General features: G+C 44.8%; 1 protein-coding gene across 1 annotated transcript in view; it reads left to right on the top strand.

Annotated features, from left to right (window-relative positions):
- The first annotated feature begins 257 nt into the window (after positions 1 to 257).
- The window catches only part of LOC128640609 (tapasin-related protein-like), a 120,606-nt gene continuing 98,363 nt past the window's right edge, over positions 258 to 22,500 (top strand). Inside the window, exons 1-2 of the mRNA XM_053693078.1 lie at positions 258 to 357; positions 12,592 to 12,837. Coding sequence (XP_053549053.1) covers positions 315 to 357; positions 12,592 to 12,837 — 289 coding nt within the window. The 5' untranslated portion in view covers positions 258 to 314. The remainder of the gene's footprint in view (positions 358 to 12,591; positions 12,838 to 22,500) is intronic.

The following is a 22,500-nucleotide window of genomic DNA, read 5'->3' as shown; positions in this document are numbered from 1 at the left end:
GTATAGTGTGTGTGTGCTGAGTGTATAGTGTGTGTGTGCTGAGTGTATAGTGTGTGTGTGCTGAGTGTATAGTGTGTGTGTGCTGAGTGTATGGTGTATTTCTGCTGAGTGTACAGTGTACTGTGTGTGTGCTGAGTGTACTGTGTGTGTGTTTAGTGTAGTGTGTGTTTAGTGTACTGTGTGTGTGTGTGTGTGTTTAGTGTACTGTGTGTTTAGTGTACTGTGTGTGTGTGTGTGTGGGTGTGTTTAGTGTACTGTGTGTGTTTAGTGTACTGTGGGTGTGGGTGTTGAGTGTATCTCACCTGACAGACACAATGAAAGAAGGAGCACTACTAATGCTGATATTAACTGTTCACGGTAAGTCAGGGATAACCTGAAAATGCGTCTGGGAAGAGAAAGATGGAGGAAGAGAGATGCAGGAGAGGGAGGGGAACAAGTAGAGGGTGAGGCACACCTGGGAACTGGAATGGGAAAACATAATGAGTTAGTGAATAAAAACTGAGAGACAAGAAGGGGGTTATAGTGGGTGTCCCTGAGGGGTAATGGGGTTATAGTAGGTTCACAGAAGGAGTAAGTGGGTTATATCGGTATACAGGAGGAGTAAGTGGGTTATATCGGTTCACAGAAGGAGTAAGTGGGTTATATCGGTACACAGGAGGAGTAAGTGGGTTATATCGGTACACAGGAGGAGTAAGTGGGTTATATCGGTACACAGGAGGAGTAAGTGGGTTATATCGGTACACAGGAGGAGTAAGTGGGTTATATCGTATACAGGAGGAGTAAGTGGGTTATATCGGTACACAGGAGGAGTAAGTGGGTTATATCGGTACACAGGAGGAGTAAGTGGGTTATATTGTATACAGGAGGAGTAAGTGGGTTATATCGGTATACAGGAGGAGTAAGTGGGTTATATCGTATACAGGAGGAGTAAGTGGGTTATATCAGTACACATGAGGAGTAAGTGGGTTATATCGGTACACAGGAGGAGTAAGTGGGTTATATCGGTACACAGGAGGGGTAAGGGGTTATATCGGTACACAGGAGGAGTAAGTGGGTTATATTGGTACACAGGAGGAGTAAGTGGGTTATATTGGTACACAGGAGGAGTAAGAGGGTTATATCGGTACACAGGAGGAGTAAGTGGGTTATATCGGTACACAGGAGGGGTAAGTGGGTTATATCGGCATACAGGAGGGGTAAGTGGGTTATATCAGTACACAGGAGGGGTAAGTGGGTTATATCGGTACACAGGAGGAGTTAGTGGGTTATATCGGTACACAGGAGGAGTTAGTGGGTTATATCGGTACACAGGAGGAGTAAGTGGGTTATATTTGTACACAGGAGGAGTTAGTGGGTTATATCGGTACACAGGAGGAGTAAGTGGGTTATATCGGTACACAGGACGAGTAAGTGGGTTATATCGGTACACAGGAGGAGTAAGTGGGTTATATCGGTACACAGGAGGAGTAAGTGGGTTATATTGGTATACAGGAGGAGTAAGTGGGTTATATCGGTACACAGGAGGGGTAAGGGGTTATATCGGTACACAGGAGGAGTAAGTGGGTTATATTGGTATACAGGAGGAGTAAGTGGGTTATATCGGTACACAGGAGGAGTAAGTGGGTTATATCGGTACACAGGAGGAGTAAGTGGGTTATATCGGTACACAGGAGGAGTAAGTGGGTTATATCGTATACAGGAGGAGTAAGTGTGTTATATCGGTACACAGGAGGAGTAAGTGGTTTATATCGGTACACAGGAGGGGTAAGTGGGTTATATCGGTACACAGGAGGAGTTAGTGGGTTATATCGGTACACAGGAGGAGTAAGTGGGTTATATCGGTACACAGGAGGAGTAAGTGGGTTATATCGGTACACAGGACGAGTAAGTGGGTTATATCGGTACACAGGAGGAGTACGTGGGTTATATCGTATACAGGAGGAGTAAGTGGGTTATATTGGTACACAGGAGGAGTAAGTGGGTTATATCAGTACACAGGAGGAGTAAGTGGGTTATATCGGTACACAGGAGGAGTAAGTGGGTTATATCGGTACACAGGAGGAGTAAGTGGGTTATATTTGTACACAGGAGGAGTAAGTGGGTTATATTTGTACACAGGAGGGGTAAGTGGGTTATATCGGTACACAGGAGGAGTAAGTGGGTTAGATCGGTACACAGGAGGAGTAAGTGGGTTATATCGGTACACAGGAGGAGTAAGTGGGTTATATCGGTACACAGGAGGGGTAAGTGGGTTATATCGGCATACAGGAGGGGTAAGTGGGTTATATCAGTACACAGGAGGGGTAAGTGGGTTATATCGGTACACAGGAGGAGTTAGTGGGTTATATCGGTACACAGGAGGAGTAAGTGGGTTATATCGGTATACAGGAGGAGTAAGGGGGTTATATTGGTATACAGGACGGGTAAGTGGGTTATATCAGTATACATGAGGGGTAAGTGGGTTATATCAGTGTACAGGAGGGGTAAGGGGTTATATTGGAATACAGGAGGGGTAAGTGGGTTATATTGGGTACACAGAAGAGGTAAGATGGTTATATTGGGTACATAGAAGGGGTAGACGGATACCCCAGATACCCCGACTGGGTAGATCCACCAAACGGAGGAGTAAGGGGTTATATTGGTATACAGGAGGGGTAAGTGGGTTATATCGGTATACAGGAGGAGTAAGTGGGTTATATCGGTACACAGGAGGAGTAAGTGGGTTATATTTGTACACAGGAGGAGTAAGTGGGTTATATTTGTACACAGGAGGAGTAAGTGGGTTATATCAGTACATAGGAGGAGTAAGTGGGTTATATTTGTACACAGGAGGAGTAAGTGGGTTATATTTGTACACAGGAGGAGTAAGTGGGTTATATTTGTACACAGGAGGAGTAAGTAGGTTATATTTGTACACAGGAGGAGTAAGTGGGTTATATTTGTACACAGGAGGAGTAAGTGGGTTAGATCGGTACACAGGAGGAGTAAGTGGGTTATATCGGTACACAGGAGGAGTAAGGGGGTTATATTGGTATACAGGAGGGGTAAGTGGGTTATATTGGTATACAGGAGGGGTAAGTGGGTTATATTGTTACACAGGAGGGGTAAGTGGGTTATATCGGTACACAGGAGGGGTAAGTGGGTTATATCGGTACACAGGAGGAGTAAGGGGGTTATATTGGTATACAGGATGAGTAAGGGGGTTATATTGGTACACAGGAGGAGTAAGGGGGTGATATTGGTATACAGGAGGGGTAAGTGGGTTATATCAGTATACAGGAGGGGTAAGTGGGTTATATCAGTGTACAGGAGGGGTAAGGGGTTATATTGGAATACAGGAGGGGTAAGTGGGTTATATTGGGTACACAGAAGAGGTAAGATGGTTATATTGGGTACATAGGAGGGGTAGGGGGTTATACTGGGTACACAGGAGAGGTAAAATGGTTATATTTTATACATAGAAGGGGTAGAGGGTTATAATGGTTGTGACGGATACCCCAGATACCCCGACTGGGTAGATCCACCAAACGGGTCCTGCTTCCTCCCTGCCGACTGCAGCTATGTAGCTGGCTAATGACCACAGCCTGTAGCCACCCCTAATGCCCGACAGCACCAGTACTCAGTGTCCCACCCTGTGGCAGACTCCAGCTACCCCGACTGGGTAGCTCTGCCAGAGGGTCCTTCCTTTGCCTGGAACAGGCTGCTATGTAGCCCAGGAAAGTGATTTTAGCTGGAGCCCACCCAAATAACTAGACAGACAAGCATTCAGGTGAAAAATAGAACTGATTTTATTGAAAACACACACTCCTTTTATACAGACAGCTCATCTTGATAACACAAAGGACAATCCCACAATTTCCCCGCCATTCCCGCCCCTCCAGACAGCCCGGCACCTCCATAGGAGCCACAGTCTCACATAATCCCAATGGCAGTTTTGGGGTGATCCCTTTGGAGTGGCAGCACTTAAATGAAGTTATTTTAAAGCTCTCAGTCCCCAGATGCCACAGTCCAAAAATCAGCATGATTCGTTACTGGGGACCGGAGTTACAGTCCGTTAAAGTTATGTGGTTAGGGGTGTCCAAAACCCCCAGTTCCCAAAGGAGCTCCCCTCTGATAATTCCCACAGCTCTTGTCCTCCCTAGGGGCTGCCAATCCCCAAAATAGCAGAGCTCTGGGGCAAAGGGCTGCTGGAGCAACCAGGGGTTAGCGGGTGTCCTGCTGTCCTGTGGCCGACCGGGAGTTCCAGAAGCCCGGCCAGTCTGAGAGGAGTTAGGCGGGTATCCGTTGTGAGGCGGCCAACTGGGAGTTCCAGGAGCCCGGCCAGCCTAGGAGGGTTTTCCTGGTAATACACCAGCTCTTCACAAAACAAGCAAACAAAAGCTTCCAGAGATTGTGGTTGATCTGAGGAGCCCAAATCACTGAGAAACAACAGGGGTGAGGTTGTAGGGGGAGGTTGGAGGTAGCCTTAGCTGTCTGGTATCCATGACATCTCCCCCCCCTCCAGTTCAGCAGACCCGGCTAGACCCTTAACGGGTCGGCCTGGGGCTGTCCGACGGTGGCCCTCCACTTCTCGGTTGCTTGGAGAGGTTATCCCATCTCTCCTGAGCTTGGGGCATCCAGGGGGTTCCTGCTGACGTTTATACCCTGGGCGCAGGGATAGTCACATAAGGCAACGTCCCAAACAAGTTTTCTAAGGCCGGCTCCAAAACAATTGCTATCCCACAAGTTCCAGTGTCCTTAAGTTCCATGGCCACACTGCCTCTCTCTGTGACACTCTGTTTAGTACCAGCTGACCCACCCACAAACAAAGCTAGTGCTGGTTTCCCAGCTGTATTCACACTCCAGACCGGAGGGGGAGGTTGCTCCTTGGTGGGGCAGGTAAAGCTTGGGTGCCCAAACATGTGGCACCAACTGTATACACTTTTATCCTCCTTGCCCAATGCAACGCCTGCCCTCAGTGAGAAATACTCCGGGACAAGAAAAGGGTAGAGACCCTGCCAAGCTACTGAGGGGAGAGTCCGTCTGTCTCTTCTCCCGAGTAGGAGATCTACCGCTGGGGAGGGAGGTCTGCTACCTCCGCTCCGTGGGAGACTGTGCTGCCGCTGGGGAGAGAGACCAACTGTCTCCTCTCCCAGAAAGGGATTCGGCCGCCGGGGAGAGATATTGATACCCGTCTCTCCCTGCAAGGGCTTGTCTGTAAGGGGAAGGAGGACAACTACCTCCACTCCTGAAGAATGGATCTGCCGCTGGGGAGAGAGACCGACTGTCTCCTCTCCCAGAAAGGGGTTCTGCTTACGGGAGGGAGGACGACTACCTCCGCTCCCAGGGGATGGCTCTGCCGCTGGGGAGAGAGACCGACTGTCTGCTCTCCCGGCTCCTGGCTCTGCCGCTGGGGAGAGAGACCGACTGTCTCCTCTCCCGGGAAGGGGTTCTGTTTACGGGGAGGGAGGACGACTACCTCCGCTCCCAGGGGATGGCTCTGCCGCTGGTGGAGAGAGACCGACTGTCTCATCTCCCAGGAAGGGGTTCTGTTTACGGGGAGGGAGGACGACTACTTCCACTCCCAGGGGATGGCTCTGCCGCTGGGGAGAGAGAACGACTGTCTTCTCTCCCGGCTCCAGGCTCTGCCGCTGGGGAGAATTATCGACATTCATCTCTCCCTGCAAGGGGTTCTCTGTAAGGGGAGGGAGGATGACTACCTCCGCTCCTGGGTTTCCTGGAGCTGTTACAGGTGCTGGGCAGAGGCCGGCGGCTCTCTGCCCTGTTGCCAGCGCTTCTGCTGGGGTGGCTCCCTTGTCCAAGTCTATAAGCTCGGGGCCAGGCTGCTGATCTGTATCTAGCAGCTCGTCGTCTCTTATGCTCTGTTGCCACTCATCTGAGGCCAGCCTCCATGATTCCCAGAGTGCTGCACCACAGCTCTGTGCAGACTCCATGGCATGCTGCAGAACTCGGTCCAGCAGCCTCTTGTATGCCTTTTCCAGTTCCCATTCTTGGACAATAAGCGATACCATATCGGATACCAGCCAGGGTACCCCCGAGAGATCCAACAGCTGCTCTCGGGAGAGGTAAATGTTTGTTACTCTTAGTTTCGCCCCGCTCCCAAATTCTGGGTCTTCTGTCAACTTTTCCAATAGTAACCCAGGGCCGCCGTAGCCAAAGCCCTCTATGGAGGAGCAATCCTCCAGTCATGGCCGTACTTGCATAGCGAGCCATCGGAGGTTCCGATAGCCGTCCTCCACCCACATCTCTGCCCAAACCAGTCGATCTAGTTCCCATAGCCATTCCTACATGGGCTGCTCTCCCAGGAAAAGCACTCGCAAATCCCACTGGACCCAGTACATCTCATCTGTGCACCAGCACTCAGTGTCCCACCCTGTGGCAGACTCCAGCTACCCCAACTGGGTAGCTCTGCCAGAGGGTCCTTCCTTTGCCTGGAACAGGCTGCTATGTAGCCCAGGAAAGTGATTTTTAGCTGGAGCCCACCCAAGTAACTAGACAGACTAGCAGTCCGGTGAAAAATAGAACTGATTTTATTGAAAACACACACTCCTTTTATACCGACAGCTCATCATGATAACACAAAGGACAATCCCACAATTTTCCCGCCATTCCCGCCCCTCCAGACGGCCCGGCACCTCCATAGGAGCCACAGTCTCACATAATCCCAATACCTAGGGGTGGCGTTTTCGGGGTGATCCCGTTGGAGCAGCAGCACTTCCAGGAAGTCATTTTAAAGCTCTGTCCCCAGATGCCACAGTCCAAAAATCTGCATGATTCGTTACTGGGGACCGGAGTTACAGTCTGTTGAAGTTATGTGGTTAGGAGTGTCCAAAACGCCCGGTTCCCAAAGGAGCTCCCGTCTGATAATTCCCACAGCTCTTGTCCTCCCTAGGGGCTACCAATCCCCAAAAGAGCGGAGCTCTGGGGCAAAGGGCTGCTGGAGTGACCAGGGGTTAGCGGGTGTCCTGTGGCCGACCGGGAGTTCCAGGAGCCCGGCCAGCCTAGGAGGATTTTCCTGGAAATACACCAGCTCTTCACAAAACAAGCAAACAAAAGCTTCCAGAGATTGTGGTTGCTCTGAGGAGCCCAAAACCACTTAGAAACAACAGGGGTGAGGTTGTAGGGGGGGTTGGGGGTAGCCTTAGCTGTCTGGTATCCGTGACAATGGTTACACAGGATGGGTAAGTATGCTGGTATATTTGAGGGGTAAGTTTATTTTATTGATACAAGTGAGGGTTGTCAGTTGGTTATATTGGGTAAGCAGAATGGTAAGAAGTTATATATTGGACACACAGGAGTGTAAATAGGGTTTTATTGGCTATGTAGGAGGTTTAATTTGGCTATATTAGGTACACTGGAGGGTAGGAGAGGATTAGTAGACAGGAGGGATGAGTTTTATTACTACACAGAAGGGGTATGGTGTTATATTGGGTATGTAGGATGTTTAAGCTGGTTATAATGGTACACAGGAGGTTAAGGAGGACTATAGTATGTACACAGGAGAGTAGATGAGGATTTATTAGTAGACAGGAGAGGTGAGTCTTATTAGTACACGGGTGGGGAGAAAGGGTTTTATATTGGGTACACATGAGGGGTAAGGGGTTATATTAAGTACACATGAGGGGTAAGGGGTGATATTAGGTACACAGGAGGGGTAAGGGGTGATATTAAGTACACATGAGGGGTAATGGATTATATTGGATACACAGGAGGGGTAAGGGGTTATATTGGATACACAGGAGGATTAAGGGGTTATATTAGGTACACAGAAGGGGTAAGGGGTTATATTAAGTACACAGTGTTTCTGTGTTATATAAGTGCTCAAAACAAATATATGATCTGACAGTCTAGATGCTTGTTCACAATGTATCCATAAGCGTAATTATTGCAATAAAAAACACTGTTGCAAATTGTTTTGGTAATTCTTCCGTGTTTCAGATTACAGATAAAGAGCCCATAAGAAAGCGCAATGCCAAAAGAAACAATCTTAAGTCTTGCTGTCAGTACTTTTTAGCAATCCGGAGATATATTAGATCACAGTACCTTTAGATAGAATCTTTTTAGCACCTCTCTCCTCTCCGTTGCCGTTCCAACTGTTAGTGGATCAGCTGTGAGGTCACATGGGTTTCATGGACGAATGATAGTCTTTTTTTTAATTAAGTGTGCGCACTATATTCCTCGATGAATCCTTCACACAGCTCCTCTCGCTGTTCTACTACTAACCTCGGTTTCTTTATTTCAAACAGCAGGTTTAGGTGCAGCGGTCCTGGGTGCCGGATATAAACAATATGGTTGTGAGCTGTAAGGTTGGATCAACACGTATCGGCTTCCATCTTGAGAAAGGCTTCGTGGAAGCCGATACGCGTTGATCCAACCTTACAGCTCACAACCATATTGTTTATATCTGGCACCCAGGACCACTGCACCTAAACCTGCTGTTTGAAATAAAGAAACCGAGGTTAGTAGTAGAACAGCGAGAGGAACTGTGTGAAGGATTCATCGAGGAATATAGTGCGCACACTTAATTAAAAAAAAGACTCTCATTCGTCCATGAAACCCATGTGACCTCACAGCTGATCCACTAACAGTTGGAACGCCAACGGAGAGGAGAGAGGTGCTAAAAAGATTCTATCTAAAGGTACTGTGATCTAATATATCTCCGGATTGCTAAAAAGTACTGACAGCAAGACTAAAGATTGTTTCTTTTGGCATTGCACTTTCTTATGGGCTCTTTATAACACAGAAACACTGGGATTTTCAAAACGCTCTAACAAGTACCAGCATTTACCCTTATCTCAACCCAGCTATTACATTCGTTATGTTTCATGTCATTTTGAAGTTACCCTCTGTGACATTTTATAGTCGTTTTTAAGCATTTTTTATACTAGCCTTTTGAAGCGTCTGAATTATTATCGAATATTCAATACCAGTGTTTTTTTACTATTTTATTTTATTGATTTTCTAGGATGAATTACAGTCCTGTATGAATTTTGTGTACATATTTGCTTATATCTATGTTTATTAAACTAGTTATTTATACCTAATCAGTTTTGTATGATCTAATTGATAACATCCAAGTTTGCCTGTTTATCTTATGAAGTTCACGCAGGGGTAGTTCTCAGTCCCTAGGGACCCCTTCTTTTTGCTAGACCCAGTTTTTACTTGAAGGATTTACCCAAGATTATAATTTCTCTCATTGGTTACTCTATTATCAGATAGAAGTTTTTATTTTAAACGTTTTTGTGTATTAGCACTTAGGAGACATCAATTTATATATATTTTTTCACCTAGATAGAATTTGGTTGATTTAGAACTGTTACTAGGAGCCTTATCTACATCAACTATACATCATTATATTTTAATTAAATAACTCATCACTTACCTATTTTTATCACATCAACTAATGATTTATATTTTGTATATATATTTTTTTCATATACTTTCATCCAATTAATTCACCTAAGTTTATGTCCAATTAATCAACTGTTCATCACTCACAGGACTAAACTTTCTAGGAAGTATTACACTAAGTTAGTTATTATTAGATTTCTACTAATAAGGAATATCACTATTAAATTTACACTATCTAGCAACTTTTTGAAATATCCAGATTGCTTTTTAGCGCCCCTTTCATACCTTTTTTATCTCTTTAAAACATTTTGCAGTCAATTGTGAGAAGACTACACTAGCAAAGGAGGCTATATCTGGAGTGAGGTGTAAAGTTAATAACTTTTTTGTATTTTATGTTGGTACACAGCAGGGGTAAGGAGTTATATTTGGTACACAGGAGGGGTAAGGGGTTATATTAAGTACACTGAAGGGGTAAGGGGTGATATTAAGTACACAGGAGGGGTAAGGGATTATATTAAGTACACATGAGGGGTAAGGGGTTATATTGGATACACAGGAGGGGTAAGGGGTTATATTGGATACACAGGAGGGGTAAGGGGTTATATTAAGTACACATGAGGGGTAAGGGGTTATATTAAGTACACATGAGGGGTAAGGGGTTATATTGGATACACAGGAGGGGTAAGGGGTTATAATAAGTACACATGAAGGGTAAGGGGTTATATTAAGTACACATGAGGGGTAAGGGGTTATATTGGATACACAGGAGGGGTAAAGGGTTATATTGGATACACAGGAGGGGTAAGGGGTTATATTAAGTACACATGAGGGGTAAGGGGTTATATTAAGTACACATGAGGGGTAAGGGGTTATATTGAATACACAGGAGGGGTAAGGGGTTATGATAAGTACACATGAAGGGTAAGGGGTTATATTAAGTACACATGAGGGGTAAGGGGTTATATTGGATACACAGGAGGAGTAAGGGGTTATATTGGATACACAGGAGGGGTAAGGGGTTATATTAAGTACATATGAGGGGTAAGGGATTATATTAAGTACACAGGAGGGGTAAGGCGTTATATTGGATACACAGGAGGGGTAAGGGGTTATATTAAGTACATATGAGGGGTAAGGGATTATATTAAGTACACAGGAGGGGTAAGGGGTTATATTGGGTACACAGGAGGGGTAAGGGATTATATTAAGTACACAGGAGGGGTAAAGGGTTATATTAAGTACACAGGAGGGGTAAGGGGTTATATTAAGTACACAGGAGGGGTAAGGGGTTATATTAAGTACACAGGAGGGGTAAGGGGTTATATTAAGTACATAGGAGGGGTAAGGGGTTATATTAAGTACACAGGAGGGGTAAGGGGTTATAGTGGGTACACAGGAGGGGTAAGGGGTTATATTAAGTACACGGGAGGGGTAAGGAGTTATATTGGGTACACATGAGGGGTAAGGGATTATATTAAGTACACATGAGGGGTAAGGGATTATATTAAGTACACAGGAGGGGTAAGGGGTTATATTGGGTACACAGGAGGGGTAAGGTGTTATATTAAGTACACATGAGGGGTTATATTAGGTACACAGGAGGGGTAAGGGGTTATATTAAGTACACATGAGGGGTAAGGGGTTATATTGGATACACAGGAGGGGTAAGGGGTTATATTGGATACACAGGAGGGGTAAGGGGTTATATTAAGTACACATGAGGGGTAAGGGGTTATATTAAGTACACAGGAGGGGTAAGGGATTATATTAAGTACACAGGAGGGGAAAGTAGTTATATTGGATACACAGGAGGGGTAAGGGATTATATTGGGTACACAGGAGGGGTAATGGGTTATATTTGTACAAAGGAGGGGTAAGGGATTTTATTTGGTATGCATGGGGGGTACATTTTATATTAGGTACACAGGAGAGATATACAGTGATAATTGGTGCACAAGAGGGTAGATGTGTTATATTGAGTTTAGATAAGGGTAGGCGGTAAAATCATTTACACAGGAGGGATAAGTGTGTCATTTTGGGTACATAAGAGGGTACAGGTGTTATATTGGATACAGAGGAAGGTAGGGGGTTTTAACTGGTTATATAGGAGGGGTAAGTGGGTTTATATTTGGTACATAAGAGGGTAGGGGTAATATCAGGTACACAGGAGGGGTAAGGGGATTATATTGGGTACACATGAGAGGTAAGGTTATATAGGGTAAACAAGACGGGTAAGTGTGTTATATTGGGTACATAGGAGGGTAGGGTGTTATGTTGGGTACACAGAAGGATGGGGGTAATATCGGGTATACTGTAGGGGCAAGTGGGTTATATTGGGTACATAGTAGGGTAGGGGGTTATATTGAGTGCACAGATTGGTAGGTAGTAATGGGTACACAGTATGGGTAAAGGGACTATCATTGGTATAGTGGAGGGGTAAGTGGGTTATATTGGATACACAGCAGGGTAGGGGGTTATGTTAGGTACACAGGAGGGTAGGGGGTAATATCAGGTATACTGGAGGGGTTAGTGGGTTATATTGGGTACATAGGAGTGTAGGGGGTAATATCAGGTGTACTGGAGGGGTTAGCGGGCTATATTGGGTACATAGGAGGGTAGGGGGTAATATCAGGTATACTGGAGGGGTCAGTGGGTTATATTGGGTACATAGGAGGGTAGGGGGTAATATCAGGTATACTGGAGGGGTAAGTGGGTTATATTGGGTATACAGGAAGGGTAATTGGGTTATATCAGGTACACAGGAGGGGTAAGTGGGTTATATTGGGTAGTTTCAGTTGTTACTAGGTAAATTTGGAAGCAATTAAAAACAATTATTACATTTCTGAAACTGAAACTAATTAAATTTTAAATAGCTTAAAATTTGAGTTCTAATCAGTTGACTTGGAGCAAATCCTTTACAACCAACCAGAAAGTTAATGCATTTCGGCAGCCGGGTTGGTGTAAGCTGGGTTGGTTCCAAATTGGTCCAGGTCAAAAATTTTTTTTTTTAATTGTCAACTGTTGTGACTGGCTGAAAACAACCCGATATTAATATTTTTAAAAACAGTTGAAAAGTTTGTAAAAAAAAAAAAAAAGTTGGCAATGGAGGTGCAGGAAGAACCCTCAAGGTTGTTAAACAGAACGAGGGTGAGGTGAATATTTAAATTCACACAAAATGTAAGGTTTCTTGTGTGACAAAAAGATGGGGTTATTGGATAGGATGTACTTTTGTTGTTGCAGGTATCAGGTTTTCTAGTTCAGACACATCTGATGTGGAGAGAGCAGTTGATATTGTGCTGCCCTGTATCTATGTGTTAATGGGTGATGGGGAAGAAGAAGGTAAAGCCGGAGGTCTTGCCCTCTCAAAAGAACGAGTAACACTCGTTCTGCGGAGCCTAACAGTGATAGGAAAAGAGGAAGAGCTGGAAACCATCACAACCTATCAACTCACAGAAGACACAACAACTCGAGTTATCCAAGTTTCAGGTGTGGTACAGCAACGTCTCCCCAACTTTACCTAACTCACTGTCCCTCTCTCCCTATCTTTATCTGCCTCCCCCATCCCACTTTCCACATCTTTACCCAGCTCCCCCGTCCCTCTCTCCCCATCTTTACTTGTCTCCCCCATCCCTCTTTCCACATGTTTACCCACCTCCCCATCACTCTCTCCCCATCTTTACCTGCCTCCCCCATCCGTCTCTCCCCATCTTTACCTGTCTCCCCCATCCCTCTCTCCCCATCTTTACCTGTCTCCCCCATCCCTCTCTCCCTATCTTTACCTGTCTCCCCCATCCCTCTCTCCCCATCTTTACCTGTCTCCCCCATCCCTCTCTCCCTATCTTTACCTGTCTCCCCCATCCCTCTCTTCCCCCCATCTTTACTTGTCTCCCCATCCCTCTTTCCCCATCTATACCTGCCTCCCCCATCACTCTCTCCCTATCTTTACCTGTCTCCCCCATCCCCCTCTCCCCCCATCTTTACCTGTCTCCCCATCCCTCTCTCCCCATCTTTACCTGCCTCCCCCGTCAGTCTCCCCCCATCTTTACCAGACTCCCTTGTCCCTCTCTCCCCATCTTTACCTGTCTCCCCTGTCCCTCTGTCCTCATCTTTACCTGTCTCCCCTGTCCCTCTGTCCTCATCTTTACCTGTCTCCCCTGTCCCTCTGTCCTCATCTTTATCTGTCTCCCCTGTTCCTCTGTCCCTCTTTACCAGTCTCTTCTTTCCATTTGTCCCAATCTTTACCAGTCTCCCCTGTCCCTCTGTCCCCATCTTTACCTGTCTCCCCCTGTCCCTCTCTCCCCATCTTTACTTGTCTCCCCTGTTCCTCTCACCTGATCTTTATCTGTCTCCCCTGTCCCTCTCTCCCCATCTTTACCTGTCTCCCCCTGTCCCTCTCTCCCCATCTTTACTTGTCTCCCCTGTTCCTCTCACCTGATCTTTATCTGTCTCCCCTGTCCCTCTCACCTGATCTTTATCTGTCTCCCTTGTCCTTCTCTCCATATCTTTACCTGTTTCCCCTGTCCCTCTCTCCTCATCTTTACCAGTCTCCCCTGTTCCTCTGTCCCCATCTTTACCTGTCTCCCCTGTTCCTCTGTCCCCATCTTTACCTGTCTCCCCTGTCCCTCTGTCCACATCTTTACCTGTCTCCCCTGTTCCTCTGTCCCCATCTTTACCTGTCTCCCCTGTTCCTCTGTCCCCATCTTTACCTGTCTCCCCTGCCCTCTCTCCCCATCTTTATCTGTCTCCCCTGTCCCTCTCTCCCCATCTTTATCTGTCTCCCCTGTCCCTCTCTCCCCATCTTTACCTGTCTCCCCTGTCCCTCTCTCCCCATCTTTACCTGTCTCCCCTGTCCCTATCTCCCCATCTTTATCTGTCTCCCCTGTCCCTCTCTCCCCATCTTTACCTGTCTCCCCTGTCCCTATCTGCCCATCTTTATCTGTCTCCCCTGTCCCTATCTCCCCATCTTTATCTGTCTCCCCTGTCCCTATCTCCCCATCTTTATCTGTCTCCCCTGTCCCTATCTCCCCATCTCCCCATCTTTATCTGTCTCCCCTGTCCCTCTCTCCCCATCTTTACCTGTCTCCCCTGTCCCTCTCTCCCCATCTTTACCTGTCTCCCCTGTCCCTATCTCCCCATCTTTATCTGTCTCCCCTGTCCCTCTCTCCCCATCTTTACCTGTCTCCCCTGTCCCTATCTGCCCATCTTTATCTGTCTCCCCTGTCCCTATCTCCCCATCTTTATCTGTCTCCCCTGTCCCTATCTCCCCATCTTTATCTGTCTCCCCTGTCCCTATCTCCCCATCTCCCCATCTTTATCTGTCTCCCCTGTCCCTCTCTCCCCATCTTTACCTGTCTCCCCTGTCCCTCTCTCCCCATCTTTTTTTTTTTTTTTTTTATATTTCAAAAGCTTTATTGGTTGAATGTGCTCATGAATACATAAAAACATTAGATCATACAGCCATTTCAAGAACAACTAGTATCGCTAATTCTGTAGAAATGCTAACTGCGTCATACAAAATATATCGTACATTCAACGGTCTTGAGAGGATAAAAAGGCAGATAAAGAACATTCAAAACATAACATAAAAAATAGAAAGAGTTAAGTCATTTTTCTAAGGATATTAAACAATCAAAGCTCAACATATCGCTATAGTATACTAATAGTAGGCTTTCTTGTTGAGTCAACTGTGTCTGCAATTATTAGTGATTTGAATAGCATACGCCTGCTCCCTACCTCATAGAACAGGAGTAAATAAAAGACTCAGTTAACCCAGTGATCTATAGATTATGTGAGCAGGTTATAAAGAAGAAAGAAGTATGAAAGAAGAGAAAAGGAAGAGAAGGGTGTTGGGAAGAGGACCGAAAAAAAAAAAAAAAAAAAAAAAAAAAGGGGGGAGGGGAGGGGAGGGGGGGAGGAAAGGGGCGAGGAGGACACACCATGTGGGGTCTGGGCCCAGGATGTATGGGATCCCGTGGAACTCCATTCTCTAAATCAATTTGCCTTCCCAAATTAGTGTCATGTATTCGTGTGTAGTGAGTTTTCCTATTTTGAGGTAATGGTATCTCTCAAGGCTAAGCAAATCTTTAACTCCCTCCCTCCATTCCTCTACGTTTGGTGCCTGTAATGATTTCCAGTGCTTCGGGATCAGACCTTTAGCACAGTTCAACATCAGTATAAATAATCTCATTTTGGCTTCTTCTTTTATTTTGGGTAGATTGTGAAACAACAGATAGTGTGGCTCAGGGGGTATGATAACTGATAGGATTCTGCTACATTCAAGGAACATGTTCTCCCAGAAGGGGCGTATCTGTGGACATGTCCACCATACGTGCATAAGAGTGCTCTCCTCTCCGCAGCCCCTCCAGCACTCCCCTCCAAGATGCGGATAAATCTTTTGAAGTCTCTGAGGAGTAAGATACCATCTGCTCAAAAACTTATAGTGCATTTCTTGTAGGCGGGCAGAAACCGATGCCTTTCTTGCTTTGTCAAAGATCGTTAACCAAGTCTGTGTCTCAATTCTGGTACCCAGGTCCTTCTGCCATGCTTCAACATAGGATGGCAGGGTATTTTCATCTCGCACCAGCAGCAGTTTGTATAGGCGCGATATCAAGTGATCAGGTACATCCCTAGTAGTGCAAAGCATCTCAAAGGGTGTTTTACTTCTGGACAGCAGTGATTTGTCCTGCAGGCTATAAAAATAGTGATGGAACTGAGCAGTCCGGAACCAGGACGAGAACGTCCAGTTGTCCCATTCAGCCAGCTCTTGTTGTGTTTTGATCTTTCCATCAAGTATGGTATTTGAGATAGCTGCCTCGGCTAGAGAATAAGCGAAGCTCTGATTATAGGGTTTATGAGTAAGGCCATTATCTGGGTTCTCCCAGACCAGCGTCACCGGGGCGTCAATTGTCGAAAACTTCTTGTCTGTTTTCAATAGCACATCACACAGTCGGAAGACATCCTCCATTAGTGGATACTGCTGTATCTGTCTAGGAAGCTGCGGTGCTGAGACCCATGCAAGGGAGCCAACATTGCCTCGTCTCATGATATCTCCATCCAGTCTTATCCAGACTTTATTGGGGGAGTTATGGCACCACTCTACCAGGCGCTGAAGGCCTATTGCTTTGCGGTAGACAAGGAGCTGAGGGACACCCAGACCTCCTCTATCTCTAGGAAGATACATCGTGTTCTTGTTTACTCTTGGTTTAATACCACCCCAGATGTATGCCTCTATTTCTGATTGCATCTGGTATACGAGGTGCGAGGCAGCAGAAAGAGGTACAGTCTGCATAATATATAGGATCCTGGGCAGGACGTTCATCTTGACGACGTGTATACGCCCCACCCAGGAGATATTTTTATTTTTCCAAGTTGCAAGATCTTGCGTTATATCTTCCCTGATCTTTTTATAGTTTATTTCTACAATCTCTTTTATGGACGGGGCCAGAACTATCCCGAGATATTTAAGCCTGCCAGGTGAAATACGGAGTGAGCATTGAGCACGTAGTGCCTCTATCGTCTCCTTAGGTTCCGTAATATTAAGGATCTCCGATTTTGTTGGATTAAGTAGGAAGTCCGAGACTTTGCCATATGCCTCAAACTCCATAAGTGATGCCTGCAGGGAGGATTTAGTGTTGGTTAGCGTTAGTAGAACATCATCTGCATATAATGCAATTTTGTGTTCTAGGTCTCCAACTTTTATACCCTCGATATCTGTATTACCTCTAATCCTGCACGCCAGGACCTCGATGACCAAGGCAAACAGGAGGGGGGACAAGGGACACCCCTGCCTAGTGCCATTAGTAATCTTAAAGGGCACGGAGAACATACCATTAACCCGAACTCGTGCTGTGGGAGCCGAGTATAAGGAAAGCACACTGTTCAGAAACTTAGGGCCAAAGCCCAACTTCCCCAGGGTATGCCGCATGAATCTCCAGTTAACCCGGTCGAAAGCCTTCTCCGCATCCGTTGACACTAGTGCCAACGGTGCGGAGGTAGCCTGGGCATGTGAGATCAGTTGGATGATTCTCAAGTTGTTATCGCGGGCCTCCCTCGCTGGAATAAACCCAGTCTGGTCTGGTGATACTAACCTAGGCAAGTAGCGCTTAAGACGGTTCGCCACGACCTTAGCTAAAATCTTAACATCTGAGTTAAGAAGAGATATTGGTCTGTAGCTTCCTGGCAAGTCTGCTGGTTTGCCTGGTTTCAGAATAACTGTGATAAATGCCTCCAGCATCGACTTGGGTAGAGTAGGCTCATCCATCAATAGACTGAATATGTGAAGTAAATGTGGGACCAATACATCGGAAAAGATTTTATAGTATTGAATACCGAATCCATCCGGACCGGGGCTCTTGCCGGTGGGAAGGTCCTTAATTGCTAAAATAATCTCTTCCCTCCCAAAGGGGGCGTCAAGTAACTCTTTTTCTTCTTGGGTTAGGCTCGGCATATCAACCTCTGAAAGGTAGTCTAGAATGGCCCTATCCGAGTCAGGGTCATCCGCGTTTATGTCCTGATCTGGACATTCTGGGTGGATATTATATAGAGTTTCATAAAACTCCCTGAATCCATTTGTGATTGATTGTCCGTCCTTACATCTGTCTCCCCCCCTGTCCACCAGCTCATAGACGTAAGACTTCAGTCGTTGGCACGTAAGTGCTCGTGCCAAGAGCCTCCCCGCCTTATTGCTCTGCTCAAAGAAGCGCTGTCTAAGTTTTAGGGCTTTTTCCTGTTGTTCTCACTGTAAATATTGTAGTAGGTCCGTTCTGGCAGCCACTACCCCCTTTTTAAGGGCATCATTCAAAGGTGAATCTTTGTGCGCCTGTTCGGCCCGGGACACCGCCAACAAGAGCCCCTCATATTGTTCTTTTTTCACCCTATTCAGAGCAGCCTTACGTTTGATCAGAAGGCCCCTGACCACACACTTGTGGGCCTCCCACACAGTAGTAGGACTCAAATGGTCCACAGAGTTTAAACGAAAATAGTCATTTATGATGTTCTGCAGTTCTTGTTTAAAAATGGGGTCAGCAAGGAGGGAATCCTCCAATCTCCAAACAAATGGAGTCAACGGGGTGTCTGGCCAATCTATAGAGCATCTGACCGGAGCATGGTCTGCAAGAGAAAGAAGGGTGGTGTGAGTGCTAGTCAAATGGTTAATGCTTAAATCCCTTATGTTGTCTGAAAAATCTCAAATTTCAGACTGTTGGTAGAAAAATAAAGATAGATGTGGGATAAGCGCTCTAAAGATAGAGCTAACCAACAGATAATTTAGATTATACAATGAAATAACTGGAGAAACAAAATGTTACTAAGAACAAAGTATTTTTATATATAATAAATTTATATAGCGGTTTAGGCAAATATCGTGTTAACACATACACAATTTACTAAGGATGCCGGCATCTAAAAACAATAATAAAATATCATAAATGTATTAAAAAAATGCATTAAAAAAACAAAGGTAATCGGCCGATACTAGAATTCTAAATAATATAAGATAGACAGTAGAAATATATCTATCTATAAACTTGTTAAGGCAGATGACTTTTGTCACAATAATCTTAACTCTATGTATATTACCAATACTTAGATTAGACAGTTAGTATGTCAAGGCACAGTACATGAAGAAAGCGTCTAATTTGTTAGCCGTTAGGAGTGACTGTGGGTGATGAGACGTGAAATTGAACGTCACGTCACCTGACTAATACTTTTGTTCTCTGATATTTTTATTATCCACAGTGTTACAACTCACAGGTTCATCTCTATCTCTATGATATATATGGAGAGAAGACATATGAATAATTCCTGTGTGTAACTACTTCAACTTAACCTAAAGCTACTCATATGCTGAACTGTTTCATTGGCACTATAATCAGGTTCATTTCCATCCCCTTGATTAAAACACTGAGATGGATGTATGAGTAATTCCTGTGTGCCCTCCTGTCCCATCTCGCTCCCATCATAGCCTTAATCAAAACTACAGTACGGATAACAACTAAGTGCTTAGGAGCTTCACTGAAAAAACAGATAAAAAACGGATGAAAAAGAACGGATGAAAAAGAACAGATCAACATTTCACATAATCTAAAGCCGTGGATACAACAACTCGCTACAATTTGGAAAAGATTATTGGATATCGGACACTTGCAAGTATTGTTACTAACTACTATATTCTAATTACACTTTGATACAATTGTATATTCCTCAACTGGGACATATATATACATATATATTTTTTCAAAGAAATATATGTTTTCAAATAACCACTGAATCCAGGGATTGGAGGAAAACTATTAGTCAGGTGACGTGACGTTCAATTTCACGTCTCATCACCCACAGTCACTCCTAACGGCTAACAAATTAGACGCTTTCTTCATGTACTGTGCCTTGACATACTAACTGTCTAATCTAAGTATTGGTAATATACATAGAGTTAAGATTATTGTGACAAAAGTCATCTGCCTTAACAAGTTTATAGATAGATATATTTCTACTGTCTATCTTATATTATTTAGAATTCTAGTATCGGCCGATTACCTTTGTTTTTTTAATGCATTTTTTTAATACATTTATGATATTTTATTATTGTTTTTAGATGCCGGCATCCTTAGTAAATTGTGTATGTGTTAACACGATATTTGCCTAAACCGCTATATAAATTTATTATATATAAAAATACTTTGTTCTTAGTAACATTTTGTTTCTCCAGTTATTTCATTGTATAATCTAAATTATCTGTTGGTTAGCTCTATCTTTAGAGCGCTTATCCCACATCTATCTTTATTTTTCTACGGAGCATGGTCTGACCAAGTGATCGAGCCAATGCTGCTGCTGGTTGTCAACGAAAGCCCTACAGAGTCAGTAAAGAAATAGTCAATTCTGGTATATTTCCCATGTGGATGGGAGTAAAAAGTATAGTTTCTTGACATAGGATGCAGTGTACGCCAAACATCATGTACAACCATTTCTCTAAGTGTTTTAGTGAGATGTTTGAGTGTTTTAAGTGGAATGCTGGAGAGGCCGTCAGAGGTATCCAGTTCAGGACAGATGGATGCATTGAAGTCTCCCCCCAAAATAAGAATGCCTATTTGTATTTCTAGGATCTTATTCGCTACCCTTCTGAGGAATAAGTCTTGCGCTGTGTTGGGAAAATATAAATTAGCAAAAGTTATGGGTCTATTATACAGTGTACCTGTCAAAATTAGGTATCTGCCCTCCGGGTCTCTATAGGTCTGAGCTACCCGAAAGGGGACCTTGGAGTGAAATAAGATGCCCACACCATTTTTCTTCCGAGGGCCTGATGCAAAGTGTGCCTCTGGGTATTGTCGGCTGTGCCATCTAGGTTCACTATGTCTGGAGTAGTGTGTCTCCTGTAGGAAAATAACATCCCCACCCATCCTATGGAGATCCCTAGTAACAATCGATCGCTTTCCTGGGTTGTTTAAACCCTTGACATTTACAGTTATTAGGTCGATCAAATGACTATCTCTATTTCCACGTATTTGTGCCATCATGAGTGTGCTAGTGTTATTATGGAGGGGGAGGGTAAGAAGAAGAAAAAAAAAAAAAGGAGGGGGGGAGGAAGAGAGGTGTAAGTTAAGCAAAGAGGGAAAGGAAGTGAAAAGAGGCAAGGGTTAGAGGAAAATAAGGATTATAGTTATGAAGGGGTTAAGATTAAATGATAAGATGTAGATGGGGCTAGCCAGTCGCTAGCTACGTAATGATAGGTTTTGGTAAAGTTCCCCAAATTCGGGGTAGCAACAGTAAAATCAACAACAAATTCAAAATATATATTTGAATAGTACAACAGAGGGTAGTAACCCTATAACTCTCATTTGTAAACGCTTGTTTTTGCAAGAAAAAATTCTTTGTAAGAAAAAGGCAGTTGGTGTACCTATATTAACAATAAACCATTTTAACATTTTACGTTATTAAACTTATTGAGACTCATAGATCCCACAACTTAAATCAAAGCAGTATCCTCCCCCGGTGTAGACCACAGACTCGTAGGCAGGCCCCGGGGGTTTCCCGAAGGCCCGTCCAATGCCAGTGTAACTTTCCGTCTGGAGCATAGACCAAGGGCAGGAGACTATGCTCATTGGGACAGATAAAGCTGAATTGACAGAATCTAGTAAAAGCAATCTAGTACATGAACACACATCAAAACATACATTGCAACTTAAGTGCACTGCTGGTGAGAGTCCTTCAGTCCAGAGCAATCAGTTAATAGTGCATCACATAGGTACAGGATCAGTCCTCTGGATCAAAAGTTCTATGATGTATGCATATATACAACAATTTCAATCTGGAAGATTACTATTTTAAACACAATAATAGTCACTTATCTGTCTGGTTTGATCTTCACGTAAGTCCCCAAGTTTCTCCGTCATACATAAGATGATGTCAAAGGATCCACAGGCCAGGCTCACGGCCTGTTCAGTTGTGCTTCTGCCCCCTCCATCCTCGGCTCCTGGGGATGCGGGCTCCGAGTTTGGGCTGGCGTTTTTATTTGTAGGCCTAAAGTTTGATTGAAGTTTTGTAGGTCTGCCTGCGTTTTAAAGGTGGCTGTCATTCCATTTTTAGAAGCAATAATGCAGATGGGGAACCCCCATCTATACTGTATTTTCTGCGCTTGTAGTGTTGAAGTGATGTAACGCAGGTCTCTTCGCTTCTGGAGCGTGGACGGACAGAGGTCTGTATAGACCAGGATCTCAGATCCCTCATAAGTGACATGATGTTTGTTTCTAGCATGCCCTAGAACTTCCTCCTTGTCCCGATAGGATAGCATTCTAACAATAATATCTCGTGGTGGGGCTCTTGAAGGCGGTTTAGGCCTAAGAGCCCTGTGTGCCCGCTCTATTTGGATATCTTCTGCAGCTGGGGAATTCTTGATGTATCTAAATAGGTCTTGAATATACTCTAAAATATCTGGGGGGCCAACTGTCTCTGGGATCCCTCTAAGTCGTAGGTTGTTGCGCCTACTTCTATTTTCAAGGTCCTCAAGACGCTCAGTTAGGCTATGCACAATTGTTTCCTGGGACTGTAAGCAGCTAGACTGGTGTTGCAAATCGGAGCGCAATGTTTCTTGTGTCTCTTCGACTTCTGCCACCCTGTGGTCTATGGCAGTGATGTCTTGCTTAATTTCGCTGAACA

Source organism: Bombina bombina, chromosome 9 (assembly GCF_027579735.1).
Source record: "Bombina bombina isolate aBomBom1 chromosome 9, aBomBom1.pri, whole genome shotgun sequence".
Classification (NCBI taxonomy): domain Eukaryota; kingdom Metazoa; phylum Chordata; class Amphibia; order Anura; family Bombinatoridae; genus Bombina; species Bombina bombina.
This window is presented reverse-complemented; position numbering and strand designations above follow the sequence as displayed.